Below are 17,266 nucleotides of genomic sequence, written 5' to 3'. Positions count from 1 at the left end.
GATAGACGTTTATCATTTTTTATTAATGAAATTAACATATATTTTATAAAATACTATATTTACTATATTTTGTAAATATTTTCAACACCTTTGTTATGGACAATAACCTTTTAATTTGATACTTAGATATGAAATATCAAAATTTAATGTTGGAATTATGGTTGAACAACTATACGATCAAACAATGTAAAAACTACTTGATACAATAATTAAAATAATATTTTAGAACTTTTTTATGTACTAAAGTAAAACTATAGATTTCACGTACGTCAAACTATAAATTTTACTTACGTCACACTATTTCATTATGGACTAATATATATAAATGAGAGTAAAACAAACCAAACTCATATGATATATATAGATGGTGTTAGCAATGGAAAGGTTTGTAATTCAAATTTTTGTTCTCATATTATATAATTTGTAAAATAAGAAAAAAAAAAAAGAAATTTAAAGCATTTTTTTGTTGACTTTTATCTGTCTGTCTTCTCTCAACCTATGACCAACGATATCATCCGCTCAAATATTTTAATTAAAGACAAAGTTCTAAATAAATGTAATCTTTAAGTTCATACCCTTCTCAAATTGAAGTCCAATCCTTTTACACAAATAAATGAAGAAGTCCAACGCTTCATTTTGTCTCTCCTACTTGACTTGAGCTGTTGATCAATAATTCTCCAAATTAATTGGCTCCAACGATGGACGAGAGAGAGCCGGTAAGAATTGAGGTGTCGGAGATCAGAAGAATAAGAAGCCTTAGTTCATCATTCGGTCGTCAAACATTGAGTTTCCGAAGCAGCTCGGCCGCATCGGTGGAGGAGGAGCATGAGAGGGATACTATAGATCCATCACTTTGGGCAACAGTTGAGAGATTACCGACATTCGAACGGTTGAGATCGTCGTTGTTCGAAGACGTTAGAGGAGTGGAAGTTGATCAGGAGAATGGTGGAAGAAGAGTTGTTGATGTTACTAAGCTTGGAGATGTGGAACGCCATCTTTTTATACAAAGACTCATCAAACACATTGAAAATGATAATCTCAAGCTCTTGACAAAAATTAGAGAGAGAATCCACAAGTAAGTCATTATTTTATCTCTCTCTTTCCATGCTTAATTTTCTTTGATATTTCATTATTATTTTGTTTTTTGATTCAATTGTATTCAGTTTAGAAAGTTTATTGTAAATAATCAAATTTTATAAAAATTACTTTAAATAAAAAAATCATGAAAATATATTTTCAAATGACGAGATAGGATTTTTCTTTTTTTTTTTTTTTTTTTGTCATATTTGACTACATTTATAAATAAATGAACCATTTTGCGCCTATATATGAAAAATCCACCTTCTTCAATTTAAGTAAAAACAAAACATATTTCTTAAAATTATAAAGTTAAATTTCAATAGGTATACTTTTGAAAGATTAAACTTAGTTGATAAAACCTTATAACTAATCTTCAATAAAACTCTCATAAAATAATCATTACCTTATGATTTATTTATATATAAGAGCATGTTATCAAATTATGGAGATAAAATTCAGAATAAATTCTAGGAACTAAACAATGTTAACTTAAGGTTTTTAAGGAAAAAAAATCTCTAATAAATTATTTTAGCATACAAGTTTTTATTCCCTGAGAAAACCTTTTAATTATTATATTCAATTTGATTGACTTTGAATTATGATGCCTAAGGGTGGAGCCAACAAATATGAGAGTTGAGAAATAAAATAAAACAAAAAACATTGAAGACCTTTTATTTCGTATCTTTAATTAAAATGATGTTTTCAACTATTGTTTGATTGTGATTGCTTCAAATAAATTTTGATAGACCATATTGGATAACAACCACAATAAAATCGTTACAAATTTAATCTTATAATTAATTTAATTTACTAGCTTGTTTATATATGAACTTAAATTAAATTATGTTTTTCTTTTTATTTTTCTTCTTACCAAACTAATTAAAACTACTATCGAAGAAACTCCCTCGATAAACGAAATTAGATCAAGTTTTAGGTCTAGGCCCAATCTAGTAAAACCTAATTAAAGTAGTAATTATTAATGTTGGGTTCGAATGGATGCAAAAGTTAAAGTCAGCACATTAAATTTTGATAAAATTAGAATCAACCTCTGTTGACAAAACTAGATAGTTAATTATAATTGTCATTTTCAGTTAAGAAATTAATGTAAAGAGTTACGGCCAAGAAAAGAGATTATAAATATATATGAATAAGAGTAACTTTAATTTAGTGATAACTGGAGAAAATGTGAAAACTAAGCAGACCTATATATGTCGTTACTACAAATAATGTGTGGAGACGATAGATGTGATGGAGGAAGAGGGGAAAGTGAAGGAAGAGAGATGAGAAGCGGATAAACAGAATCTATACGAAACTAAATTTTTGGAACATTAGCAACAAACTAAATTCATGAAAACATTATAACTAAATTCATGAAAACATCCTAAATATAATATAATATCTATATATTATATTGCAGAGGTCTTTTAAAAATATAACAAAGCAGCAGAATATTTACACGGTATAAAACAATTCTAAAAACGCAAAAAAAACCCACAGACCCACAATGAAAAATACCAAAAATGCCCCGTCAACAATATGCGTAATATATTTAGTACACGATCGTTTAGATTTGGCTATTGTTTGGTATACGATTTAAACAGCCAAATCTAAACGACTAATTTTTCCAATTCTATCGTTTAATTTGTTTACACGATCGTTTAATTAATTGAGTTACACGATCGTTTAGATTTGGTTGTTTAGATTTGGCTACATGATAATTTAGATTTGGCTACCCCAAATCTAAACGATTTTTTTTTTCAAAATTTGATACACGATCGTCTAGATTTGGCTACTCTAATCTAAACAACGTAAAAAAGAGGAGGAGGCTACTCTAATCTAAACAACGTAAAAAAGAGGAGGAAAAGAAGAAAGACAATGCACACAGCGAAAAAAACAAAAGAGAAAAATAAGAAAGACGATAGAAAGAAATCAGATTTTGTTACCCAAATCTAAACGACCTATAAAAAGAGGGAAAAAGAAAGAAATCAGATTTAGTTACCCAAAATTAAACGACATAAAAGTAGAAAGATGGAAAGAAATAGTAGCGGAAAAAAAGAAAGAGTAAAGGAAGAAAAACGATAAAAAAAAATTGTAGAGAGAAGAAGAAAGATGGAAGGGCAAACCTATAATATGTAAAAAATGGCTAACTTTATGGGTTTTATTACACGGGCCATAAATATTTTATATTTATGAAAATTTTTCTATATTATATTATATTATTTAAATTAAAAAAAATTTCATAAATATAACTAATCGATAAAATATTTATCGCTCTACGGGCATGACCTCTGTCTCTCAATGTTGGAAGTTCAATCCTCAATCCCACAAATGTTGTATTACAAAAGGAAGAATAGATTGGGTGCAACCTTGCTAATAAATATTGCTTTTTCAAAAATGGCGAAAAGTAGCTTTTTTTTCATTTAGGAAACAAGAAGCATAAATTAGTTATGAAAGATATTTCACTTTCTTGTTCTTAGAAAAAATGAAAGAAAGAGAACAAGAAACAAAAACATTATCGAATACAACCTACTTTTCAAAAATTTTATTTTCAAAAGAAGTTCTTCTAGTGCGTTGATTTTAGTATGACTATAGAAGCATACAATAAAACTTTAAATAGGAAAAACAAGGTATATACATGGGAACCATATATGTGGTAGCTCCTTCTTCAAAGACAATGTCATGACCAAGATGTCAGCTAGGTTCTTTGTAGAAGAAATAGAACATAAGAGAACAATATTTTTCTGAAGATAAATAGCTAATAAAGTAACAATCATATTTAATGTGTTTGGTACGTTCAATATGAAAGAAGAACTATTGAGGAATTTGAGTAACATTGTGATTGTCACAATAAAGTAGCGTAGCACTATTGTAAAACATTGATATCAATACAGAACCGACGAACCAAAACAGCTTAATAGAAGCATGTAAGGGCACACTATTCATATTCTATAATGGAATGAGAAACAATAATATATTTCTTAATGTGCCAAAAGCTGAGAGAATTGCTTAGGAGAAGCAATAATCGATAATCAAACATCGATTAGTGGGATCATAAACCCAATCAGTATCAAAATAGAAAGATAATACCAGGATGATTAGAAAGAAAACTAAAGAGTGCATGACCAAGAGTTCCTTTGCCATAGCTTTATAGTGCGGATCACAACAATAAAATATATTGACCAAAGAGTATGTGAGACCTAAATCCACAAAAGAGTACTTTTGTTGAAGACGAGCCTCATTGGACAGGATTATTTGTCTAAGTATAGATAAGAGGCATTTTACGAAGAAGAATGTGATGGAAGAAAGAGTGACACAAAGAGAAATATTTGAGTCTAAGTGCTATTGCCTACAGTAAGCGAGGAGATGAGATTAACGGGCGAAGAAGCATGCATTATGCTAAGAACTAGGAGTTGAGATGGTAAGGCAGGGAGAAATACCTACGCCTAAGTATGTTGCGATGAAGTAGGTGCTCTATTTGAAAAGACTAGACGACCCCTAAGAGAAAGTAAATGTTTGTTGTTTCCCAAAAAGAGAGTCGAACGGATTACATTTAGAGGAGATAAGGTTAGCATTCCAAGGGAATGTCTAATAGCAAAGTGATAGCTGATTTAAGTGTCGAGCTTGGGTTGGCTGCATAGTGTGGCAAGCGGTAAAGTGACACATGTAAAGTGTGTAAATGACCCACTGATGTGAAAGGTCACTATAAATAGGACCAAAGGCTGAAAGAAAAGGGTATGAGATGCTAGACACCCTGGTAAATTATTAAAAGAAGGTTTTGATTATTGAAAAGGTCGGTTGAGGGAACCACTAGACGAGAAGAGAAAGCCGAAAACAAAAGGGAGAAAGAGTTTAGGCTAAGTATTTATGTGAGTGATCTTTTAAATGATTGAATGTTTGTAAGTGATTTCATAAGTAAAACCAACAATTTTGTATGAATGAATGATTGTATTAACAAAAATATTTGCTTTTATGATTCTTCTAAATGAAAAAAGTATTTTACAAATGATTGTATGAAAAGCATTCTTTCGTAACCTTCTGTTTTTGCTTATTATATGATATTGATATTACTATGAGATTATACGTTGAAAGTAAGTTGTTGCACTAACGTTTCTCATCGCTGACCTATCGTAAGACACCGGTGGAAATCCCATATTTAACACGAGACACTGGTGAACTAAATCCCAAGTCTAAGCGAGTAATACTGGTGAAATGAATCCCAAGTCTAAGCAAGAATGAGTTGTGTACTTGAAAGCTAGATGTAGGTGAATTAAATCTCAGATCTAGGCGAGGATTGAATTGTGGGACGCTGGCAAAAGTGAATCCTAAGTCTATAGTGAGATACTGGTGGAAGTGAATCCCAGGTCTAGTCGATGAGATGCTGGTGAAAGCGAATCCCATGTTTGAAATGAGAATGAGTGCTACGAGACGCTGGTAGAAGTCTTAAGTCTATTGAGACACTAGTGAAGTGAATTTCGGATCTAGGTAATTAGATGTGGATGGGAGAATCCCAGGTTCCAAAATGAATAGTGAATTTTTTATGAACTAAAACGCGTAGAATTGTTTGTGATTGCTGTGGTTGTAAATTGATGTAATGAGATTTTGTGTTGATATAATGAATACTTATGTTCATGAGATTAAGATTGTTGTTATTATTGAAATCGTTGTATTCCTCAAAAAGGTATTTCCTAAACTCATCACTCACTAAGTCTTTGACTTATGTGTTAAGTTTTTTCTTCTCAGTTTGTCAAGTGTTGAAGCTAAGTAAAAAATGGTTGTCAGGCGTAGAAGCCAAGTAAAGGAGGGGAAATGTGGGTTGTTATGTAAACTTGTGCGGCAAGCAAGCCATGTCTTTCCATATCACGTTTAAGGAGTCAGTAGGTAGGAACTTCACTCCTTAAAGCTAAGGACTACAACTCAGTTCTAAGGAGGTGTCAAGGGCAACGATACAGTTTTGTGTGGCCCAAGATGATGAGTGGAAGAGTTGAGTTAAGGATGAATAGCCTATAGATTGTCCTTGAGTTGAGTTGTTGGATGATCAAGGAGAAGGATGGGAAAAGGGTTCTTATACTCCTGAAGACCTCGACGTGAAGAGTAGCACCTTGGTGGATGAAGGAAGGCGTGTGGATTAGAATTCAGATTTTACTTACCATGCGAGAAAGAAATGTAATTGTCATGTGCGAACTCTATGTAAAGTGTTAAGTCAATAAAGAGAAGTTATGTTTATTTCACTACATTATCATTTGTACTTATCGCTTAGTAGCTGAATTTGAGTTAAGTATTGAAAACTAGGTGACGGGGTAAAATCTAAAGCCTAAGTATTTTTGCTACAATGAGTTGTAGAAGTCTCTAAAGCAAAGGTAAAAGCTTTGCAATGAGACAAGTTAGAGTAAGCTTTCTCGTTTATTAAGCGTTCAACATGTCATCTTGCGGTGAGCTACGCGATGGGTATACTCAAAGCAGCACACCTCCATCTAGTCGCAAAAGGTGACATTTGGGGTGGGGCATGACAGAGTATCCATGACTTGACTGAAATATGAACCTATGCAATATTTCATCGAGTCTGAAAAACAGCAAAGTATAATCAAGGACCCTTCAGTTATGACTGCAATTAATAATGTAAGTAATCACTAGTGAGACAGTAGAAGAGAATAACACATGAGACTTTGATAACCCAGTTCGGTTAATATTGCCTACGTCTGGGGAGCTGCGCACAGCTCAGATGAGTCATTTTATTAATAGTTACCATAAACATCAAGACGTTAATATAGCTTATGTATACTTCTCAATACTATAACTATATGACATGAGTATTAACGTTAGACTCCAGGCTCCCCCTGGAATAAAGAAGACTCCCGTCAACAACATTTGATGGTCAGGCTCCCCCTAAACATATGTGACTCTATTATTAATCAAACCAACCACAGATTCATTTTGTATATTACTCATCCGCAGAACTCTACTTTAGGTAGTCATGTTGTTTCAGAAGACATAACTCAAGCTACCTTTCGTTGTGGGTGCTTTAATGATAAGCCAGAAGGAACTATCAGCAACAAGACTTTTCTCACTGTTTCTGCATGCATTTTACCGATCTTAAACATATATATACATATTAATCCATATATGTATAAGACTTGTATCTTTAATAAGATCCCTAAGGAATAGGAGCTTATTATATTCTTGGAGATAGTTAGAGAGATTCCCTAAATATAGGAGAATCAAATATTCATTGATTATCTACTCTTTTAAATAAATCTTCTCTTTTAATTTTAAAGATATTCTTTTAGACAAAGAACACTTCAACAGAGTCATGGAGAGATAATTAAGACTATCAACCAATTTTTGATATAGAGTTGCATATTTGACAAAAATACCATCCAAAAGAGTAAATCAAAGTTGTATACACCACTTCTGATAGAGTGCCACTATGAAATGCTTTTTAACATCCATCGAAAAAATTGATAGTTGTAACAGCTAAAAGGTTACAAACATATGTCATTCGAGAAACTTGAGCAAGTGCCTCTTTATAATCAATGTTATATTCTTACAAATAACTTGTGCAACAAGTTGAGTTTAAACTTTTCAACATATCCATCAAAATGTGTGTTCTGATCTTGTATATCCACTTATGACCAATAGGATGTTTACTAAAGTATTGATCAACGTAGTGCCAAGTATGAGACTTTTACAAAGCTTATAATTTCTTGTTCATTGCTTGTTGCCAAAGAGGGTTAGTAGTAACCTCATAATTAGATGAAGGTTCAACTAGAGACATAATGGTCAAAAAAAAAAAAACACAAGTGTATTCTTGAAGATGATCATGAGTTTCCCTTACCTGAGTGGAGTGACAAACTAAGAAGGCAAGTGCATAATTAAACTCAATATAAAAGATAGATTTCGAATATGGGAAATAAAATATTAGAGTATATTAATCAGGCTTAGGGTTACGGAGAGGATTAGAAGATGAAAGTAAATTATTTAAAATTAATGTTCAGTTTGAGAGAACAAAGTTAGGTAAGTGATTAGGTCAGAGACTAGTGGTGGGTTAGCAAATAGAGATAAATCACTAGACATTATTAAAAAAAAAGTCAAAAATAGGTTAGGGATGTCAGGAAAGAGGAAAGATAGGAAAGCATACTACATTCCTAAAATGTAACATGATGAAAAATCTGTAACTTTTTCGAGATACGATTCCAACAACCAAAACCATTGTGTTTAATGTTATAGCCTACAAAGTAGTTTTGACAAGCAAGTGGTACATGGTTGGAAAGGACAAAACAAGCACAAACAAACACTTTAAGATGAGAGTAACAATAATGAACAATACCATATAGGTATTCAAAGGAGAAATGTTTGAATACCAAAAAAATGTAAGATGATTGATAATATAGATAGAGGTGAGAGAAACCTCACCCCATGTTGAGGAAAACACTAAGTAGGTTATTTTGTAAGCTTATAAAAATAGTCAAATGAGACAAAGGAACAAATAGATCAAAGCCACATACTTGGTCAATATGTGAGCAAGACTAAATTTAAGTTAAAGACGATGGGTTGGTATTGAAATGAGTTCAAGTGGGTGTAGCAATGGAACCAATATGAAAAATAGACATAATTTCTATTACAACATGAATGGGGAATTAGGGGATGTGACAAAACAAAAAGTGGAGAAAGATAAAAGTTCGATGTAAGAATTCATAATTGGCAAGTAGAATCAGAAAGCCAAAGAATGATCTAATCTAACTGTAAGAGTAGCAGATTTGGATAATAGTACGAAATGTAGTATATCTTTTTTAGGTTACCGAGTGAAAACATAAAGAGTGTTGGATCATTATTTAAAGAGGGGATGGAAACAACAATAAAGGAGGGGTCAATTTTTTAGAAGTTTTCTTGGTTTGGTGGATTTACCCAGAGAGTGAGAGGTGGTGGAATAGGAAAAAAAATTCAAAATATAAGCTTGTTTATGACAATACATAAATAAAAACAGAATAATCTTCAAAGTTAATATTGAAACTAAAGGGTAAATTTGGTATAGGGTTGGTGTGAAATTTCCAACGGTGGAAGTGAAATACAAAAATGTGCACATTCAGGCAGAATATGAGATCGTTCGTGGGAAAGCTCTTCCAACACTATGGAATTCATTTCAAACCAAGTTTTTTGTAAGTCTATTTTATTTTTCTTTCTTTTCAATATTTCTTTTATTATTATTATTATTATTCGTTTGCTATATATAATTAGTTCAACAGTTACTTAAAAAAAATTGTTTTAAATAGCAAAATCCTTGAAAATATTTTCAACAGTAACAAAAACTTTTAGTCTATTTATGATATACACAGATAGATTTTTATTCATGTTTATTAACATTTATCAGTGATAGATTATAGTAGTTTATCATTTATATTTTACTGTATTTATAAATATTTTGGTTCATTTTGTTATATTTGAAAACAATCTTAATTGAAAGCCACTCTTTAATTCACTTTAAATGTAGGCCAGCATTGATTTTGTGTTCCTCCATTTCTTACATCATTCATATATCTATATTTATGTTACACATGTTCAATCCACAAAAGAGAATTTAGGAGAATGTTAGGGAACTAATTTTTCTTTCATTTAAGATTATATGAAATCTAGATTTTTGTTCTTTTAAGAAAAAATATTCTTTCTCATATGCATTAATCTGTCCAAAAAGAAATATCCAATTGTTAACCTTATGTTTTAATTTGTAAAATACAAAATCTAGTATTATTGTAGTCTTAATCCCTTCGATTCATATTTTGTAACTAAATGATTTATTAATTTACTATTCTTCGAATGCACGTAATTCTTAAATTTTTTAATATTGTTGCAAGTAATGAATGAAGTAAGAAAAAAGTTCCACATTATTGTAGTACTAAAACTCTTTTCATTTTAATTATGAAATTATTTGTTTAAGAATTTAAATGGTAAATAGAACTTTTTTGGTAAAGAATTTGAAAAAAATAGATTTAATGAAACAAAGTTGTATTTTTTATGTTTTCAGATATGTTTGGTAGCAGATTCAACAATTGAATTCTACCTTCTAAAAAATTGTTTAAATGTGTTTCATACTATATATTTAACTAACACGAACAAAATCCAATCCAGCATACAATAAAAAGTGAGTAGGAGATTGACGAACGTCTAATCTCTAGTAGATCATGTCAAGCATAGTTCAGAAAAAGTCCTAAACGACCATAGACCTTAACGGGAAGGAGAAATCAAATCCCCTGAACTCATAGGTGATGGAAGACAAAAACACATTTGGCCATTCCTAACAACCATCTGCACCAAACACAACTACTAACCCTCTACGTAGGCTGTAAAACTAAAACCGCATGCAAACACCAACAAGAGAGTGTTCCTTATCCCAATGGAATACATCACTATTTAAATTATAATTAACTATAAACCTATTTTTTCTTTTACTCTGACATTCTGTAACAAACTAATTATCATGATTTATATATATTAAAATTAATATTTTTATCTACATCAAAGGTCAAGGATATATTTGATCTCCCACTCAAAATAGAAAAATGACTTAAAAATCTTCGTTTGTATATTAATTATGTAATTCTTACTTTTGTAATTTTTGTATGTAAAATATATACTAACTAAATTTTGAAATAAATGGTATGTGAAATAGAGTTGCATTCTTTCATAAATAATCAACTTGGTTTTTTTTTTTTTAAATAACCAATTTAAAGAAGAGACGTGACTATCTGAATAGCCACGAACAGTCTACACATACGGCTCCTTATGAAATTGCTTTTGAGAATTTCTTTTTTACAATGATTTTCTCTCGTAGAGATTTTTCCCTTCTGTAAATTTTATTCAAATTCGGTTTATTTCCACGAAGTATAGTTCGTTGGATCATGTGGACGTAGTGCTACTCCCATGAAAAAGTTAATATGTTATATCATATAAAACATTTACTCATGAAACTTATGCACTAGAGTTAGTAAAATCGTATGGAGACGATGTGAATTTGTTGGACTCAACTTCTTTTCGATATACCAAGTTTTTTATGTTCTGATTTTTTTATGATATTATTCATATAACACTAAACTCATTCCAACCTCCTACAAATTAGTTTATTGAAATCTATTTTTTGTGACAACATGTGAGGTAGAAGAATCAACCTTCTAACTTTGAGGTTGATAGTACACAAATATTATGTTAATTTCGACTTAATAATATATTTCATGGTTAGTAACTTGTGTTATTTAGGCCATCGAACTCTTATGTTGCTATTGTAATCTATAATATTACAAAATTACAACATTTGCCCTTGTTTTATTTGATTGTAAGACAATGTCAAAATTTGTGATTGTTTACTAAATTCCAATTTTTGGAATTGTTTATTTTCAAATAATGATAGACTTGCTTTATTTTGTTGAGGACATCATCAAATTATGTGGTTCGAAGTCCCATGAAGCTAAAATTAACATAATCGAAGATGTGAGTGGTGTCATAAAGCCAGGAAGGTAACCTCTTTTACTTTATTTTCTTTATTATTTATTTTTATTATTATTAATATATTTAATTATATTAGTTAGAGTTATTATAAGAAAATTTTGGAAAAAATGACTTAATCAACCTAAAAAAAAAAAAAAAAAAAGAAACAATAATAAGACCAAGAAAACACCCAGAGTTTTGGGCAAAAAACAGCACCTAGGACCAAAATAGACTTAGGGGAGAGGGTTAACAAGGACCGAGGCCTAAACCAAAATGGTTGGTCTCAAATGAGGTCAAAACACTGCTAAACAAGATATGAAATGGGTCATGTGTCTCGTGCATATCTAGTCAACCCAAAACATTATCATACAACCAAAATCCATGCTTAAAGAAAGATGTTTAACCCTGTTTAACAATATGTCCAAACGAGACATTTCCTCATCCGATCAGATGAAAGATTATCTTAATATATCTTTCAAACCCTTTAGAAACAAACTAAGTCATCTACTCCTACAAATATATCTCTATGACTCTAGGGAAAATAAGTGAATTCTCACTTTAAAATTCGAAATCTTTCACACTATTTCGCTCTTTAACTTAAGCATTTGAGTGTGTTACAAAGTACAAGTGTCCATGAACGTCAATTTTACTATTCTTTTCATATCAAGGTCAAGCTCGATCTTTTCTATGTCTGAATTTTGGCATAAAAATATCTATACTATAATAAAAATACAATTTAAGATTAATAAAAAATATGGATCAATTATAAATACTATTTTGATATTTTACATAGGAAATTTTCATAAATATAACAAACTAGTAAAATATTTACGACCCGTGTAACAAAATAAAAAGGCCCATGAAGTTGGCCTTGTCTAAAAATATTCCAGGTTTTTCCTTTTCTTTTATTGTCTTTCTTCTCTGTGCGATTTTTTTTCTTTCCGTCGTCTTTCTCCTTTTCCTCTTTCCCGTCGTCTTTCTTCTATTCTTCTTCTTTTTTTTTTCAAAATGTTATTTGGTGCAAGATTGTGTATCAAATATAAAAGATTTTTCTTTTCAAACTGTTATTTGGTTGTTCAAGATCATGTAGTAAATATAAAAGATCTAGCAAAAAATGTTGTTTAGATTTGGGTAGCCAAATCTAAATGATCGTGTACAAAAAAAATAAACGATCGTGTAGCTAAGTCTAAACGATCGTGTACCCAAAGAATCTTGAAAAAAAAATTATATAGCCAAATCTAAACGATGGTGTAGCCTGAAAAAACGAAGTGAGATAATCAAATTAGATTTTATTTAATTCTAAAGTAAATAATTGGTGTAATAACTAGAGGGACATAAGAAGAAAACAATATAAAGAACTTTGGTAGCCCAGTTCAGCCAATATTGCCTACGTCTAGGGAGCTGCGCACAGCCCTATGAGTAATATTATTATGATTCGCACTTAGCCAATATACATCGATATAGCATATGATCTCTGTTCAACTATATGACTATCTAACATGCTCATTAGCTTCAGACTTCAGGCTCCCCCTGAATGCATGAGTAATTCTTCTCAATGATGCCTGACTTCAGGCTCCCCCTGAATACATGGATGAATCTCTTCAACGATGTCTTCATCCTCTACAAAAGTTTACTGTGACCACTTGAATCACACTTCGTCATTTAACTTACTCATCATTACAATCATCTTAGATCAACATACTAATCCCATAGATAAAAGGTCGCACTACCTTTTCTGTTCTTGAAGCACCTTATGTGATCAATCTTTCGTTCAGTCTGTCACAGTGAAGTCTTATTCACCGTGGTTGCATCGCCTCATATTTTTTCCACACATAATATATATATAACAAACTAGTAAAATATTTACGGCCCGTGTAACAAAATAAAAAGATCCATGAAGTTGGTCTTTTTTCCATACAGTGAAGTCATATATATATATATATATATATATATATATATATATATTAAATGCAAGATTCCTAAATTAAAGAAGAGTCTTTTTTATCTTTTAGAAACTAATTATCTTATCTTTAAAAAGATAATTCTCATAATAACTTTTAGGGTTTAGGGTTTAGACAAAATCCCAACATAGCCAAATTTAAATGATCGTGTACCAAAGAATCGTGAAAAAAATTGTTTAGATTTGGCTATCCAAATCTAAACGATCGTGTACCAAATCTAAATGATCATGTAACCAAATTAAACGATCGTGTACAGAGAATCTTGAAAAAAAATCGTTTAGCCCAAATCTAAACGATCGTATACCAAACAATAGCCAAATCTAAAAGATTGTGTATCAAATATATTACGCGCGTTGTTGACGGTGTGGTTGACAGGACATTTTTTGTATTTTTCATTATGGGCCTGTGGGCTTTCTCCGTTTTTGAAAATGTTCTATACAGTGTAAATATTTTGCCGCTTTATTATATTTTTTAAAATATCCCTTTTATATATAACTATTTAAATTTTTTTTCCATATACAAAATTGGTTGGCCTAAAAACACATTTAGAACTTCTCACTTTTTAAATGCTTATATGGTCCTCTCCTTTTTTTATTCCCATATTAGAGTTGTTGGTTGTGGTTACTTTGTTTTATTCCAACCTTACGAGCATACGGAATTTGAATCATGTGGTCTATGCTATGTTTTAAACCATAACACTAAACAACAAGGTTTTCATTGTTGGGATCCTATCGTGAAACAATTATGCATCTCTCAATATATTACCTTTTGAAAATGTTGTATGCTCTTTTGTCTCTCTTCCTTTTCACACTTCATTCATTAGCATCGACTTTCTTTTTGTTGATTTCTCTCATGACTTATTTTTCTTATCTGATCCTTCATCTATCTTTGAGCTTGACCACACGACTGACTCTTATCTCCTAATAAACTCACCATCAACTTCCAATATATGCTCTACCTCAATCTCTTAATCCTTTGTATCTCTTTGAACTCGATAACTCTACTTCTATATTTGCTCTCCTACATTCAACGTCTATCTACATTCCAACATTCAACGTCTATTTGCATTTTTGAATGTGAACTTACATCTGCCACCTAAGTTCATTGCTCCATCTAAGTAAGAGATCTTGCAAATCATCTCCATGACTATCATGTATTATCCACTACTATGTCTTTAATTAAGAATTCGTCTTATCATGATGTTGTGGGTCAATGTTGAGTGAGGGTACTTCAAACATTAGAAAAGACGTGTACTTGGGTCTTATACATTAAAATGTAGGATTTGGTGAATAAATGATAAAATATGGAGAGAGTGAAGCTACAAAAAGTAAGTCAAATATATAACCCTAACACCAATCTATCACCTTTGAGCTTAAGGGAGAGTGTTAATGTATATTATGTTTAATCTTTCTATGTCACTTGTCGAAATATCACCATGCTTATTGGGTTGGGTGAGTAAAAAAACATTGTCCACCGTTTGGTTCACAAATAACTTAAGAGATTTATTATCTTATTATTCACATTAACTCATATTTATTATCTTGTTATTTACGTTAACTTTCCAAATAATTTTCCTCATATTGTAATTACCGACTTAACTCAACTCAATTTTTCACATCGAACAAGTTGACTAGAAAGAATCATCTTTTCAAAATTATAATTTGAACCTTTGACTTGAGAATTGGAATAAAAAAAGTTAATTGTAATTGATGATTAATTGGACCTTGAGAATTGGATATGAACAGTATGGTTGTTGTTGATTGAAAACAATAAATTGCTAGAGTCTTGAGGGTTGAGGATTTGGAAAAAGAAAAATTGAATAACATATGATTTTGTTTCTTTTGAATAAAAGGGACGAAAGGCAATCAATTTAATTTTGTTTCAGGTTAACTTTGCTACTTGGACCTCCAGGATGTGGAAAGACCACACTACTAAAGGCACTCTCTGGGAATCTTAACAAATCTCTCAAAGTAACCTTTTTCTTTTCTTTAATTTATTATTCTTTCTCACTTCACTATTTCTTCTTCTTCTTCTTCTTCTTCTTTATTTTACTTTGTATTTGACTTTGACTAATCATCATCATATTCATGAAAAGATGAGAGGTCATATTTGTTATAATGGACACGAACTTGAAGAATTTGTCCCCCAAAAGACTTCTGCTTACATAAGCCAATATGACCTCCACATTCCTGAGATGACTGTGAGAGAAACCTTAGATTTTTCAGCTTGGTGTCAAGGCATCGGAAGTCGAGCAGGTACGTTATGTTTTTCTAAATAGTTCTCCATCCCATGTTAAAAAGCTATTATTTATTCTCTTTCAATTTTACACAATATATAAATGATTCCAAAACAAATTCAACTAAAATAATACCTCGAACTCTCATTTTCACGTGAGAACCAAAATACTTACTCACCACAAACTAACGAGTAAAAGATGGAAAAAGAAAAAACAATGCCACAAAATATACTGGTTTGCCAAAAACTTTGAATTACGTCAAGTTCTTTATCAAATAGCCAAAGACGGTCTATTTGATTTCCAATATCACAACTCAGTAGCTTGAGTTAAACAACACAGAGAACACCCAATCTTGAAAAACATATACACTGTAATTGTCATAAATCACTACATGTAAAATCACATAAAACTCACAGGAAGTAAGTTTCCAAACTCCAAAATTGAACCGTTTTCTTTTTTCAATGATAAACACATCGAGAGTTAAAATTCCAATGATGCCAACATCATCAGGAGATTAGTTAGAGAAGACCCATCGAGAGGCCATATCTCAAGGCGTCGTAGACACTGTCAAAAGATATTACCAACTCCTGACGGGTCATATACACCATCAGGAGCTACTTACTCCTGATGGTGTATCTTGCAGTGTCGACAGTTACCCCCAACTCTCAATGGAATCCACTCCCTTCGAGAGTTAGCTTTAGCACATGATTTTTGAAACCAAACTTCTGAATAACCGTCAACTCACCCTTCAAAGCATTCTAACGTCCTAAGGTTCAACCAATTATAGAAGAGAACTCAATCAATGCTAAAAAACAAATACCACTAAGGTCAACCCACCCCTAAAAATATTTGAACACCCTAAGCTTCCATCCAAACACACCAAAAAAAAAAACCCTCATTCAAGGCTCCAAAATGAATAATACAAAGCTCAACCTACCACTCACAAACTCAAATATCCTATCTTCAACCAAAAACACAAAAAAACTCTTTCAATGCTTCAAAACAATCACACATAGCTCAGCACGTCCATCACAACATTCAAACATCCTAAACTTAAACTAAACCCATAAAAACACCATTCAAGGCTCCAAAACAAGACAAAACTCAACCCACCCCTCACAACATTCAAACATCCTAAGGGTCAACCAAATATATAGAAAACCCAATCAATGCTAAAAAAAAAAAAAAAAAAAAAGATAATGTCACATCCCCTCTTGGATCACCAACTCTTGACTCGAAGGATGCGTGAAGTCAACTGATGTCGCTCCGCTTCTGAACAACACCAACTGACCCTAACTTCTAAACCTTTTGGAATCTAAACATCTTGAGTAAAATAAAAAACAATGCAGTGGACTAACATGATAAACACACATTAAACGAACTTTATTATACAACCTCAAGATAAGTTAAGGCTAGATGCCATCATTTATAGACAACATATTTAAGCAAAAGAAAGATAAACATCTTGACTAGCTTTAACCCTAAACAAAATTTACGTACATGGAATGGATTAGTC

The 17,266-nt window shown here is 31.4% G+C and overlaps 1 protein-coding gene across 1 annotated transcript in view; it reads left to right on the top strand.

Annotated features, from left to right (window-relative positions):
- Positions 1–587: 587 nt before the first annotated feature.
- The window catches only part of LOC103496678 (pleiotropic drug resistance protein 3-like), a 63,130-nt gene continuing 46,451 nt past the window's right edge, over positions 588–17,266 (top strand). The window contains exons 1-5 of the mRNA XM_008458641.3: positions 588–1,075; positions 9,110–9,233; positions 11,497–11,582; positions 15,400–15,484; positions 15,610–15,769. Of these exons, the coding sequence (XP_008456863.2) occupies positions 699–1,075; positions 9,110–9,233; positions 11,497–11,582; positions 15,400–15,484; positions 15,610–15,769 (832 nt within the window). The 5' untranslated portion in view covers positions 588–698. The remainder of the gene's footprint in view (positions 1,076–9,109; positions 9,234–11,496; positions 11,583–15,399; positions 15,485–15,609; positions 15,770–17,266) is intronic.

The sequence above is a fragment of the Cucumis melo genome, chromosome 10 (assembly GCF_025177605.1).
Source record: "Cucumis melo cultivar AY chromosome 10, USDA_Cmelo_AY_1.0, whole genome shotgun sequence".
In the NCBI taxonomy this organism is placed as follows: Eukaryota; Viridiplantae; Streptophyta; class Magnoliopsida; order Cucurbitales; family Cucurbitaceae; genus Cucumis; species Cucumis melo.
This window is presented reverse-complemented; position numbering and strand designations above follow the sequence as displayed.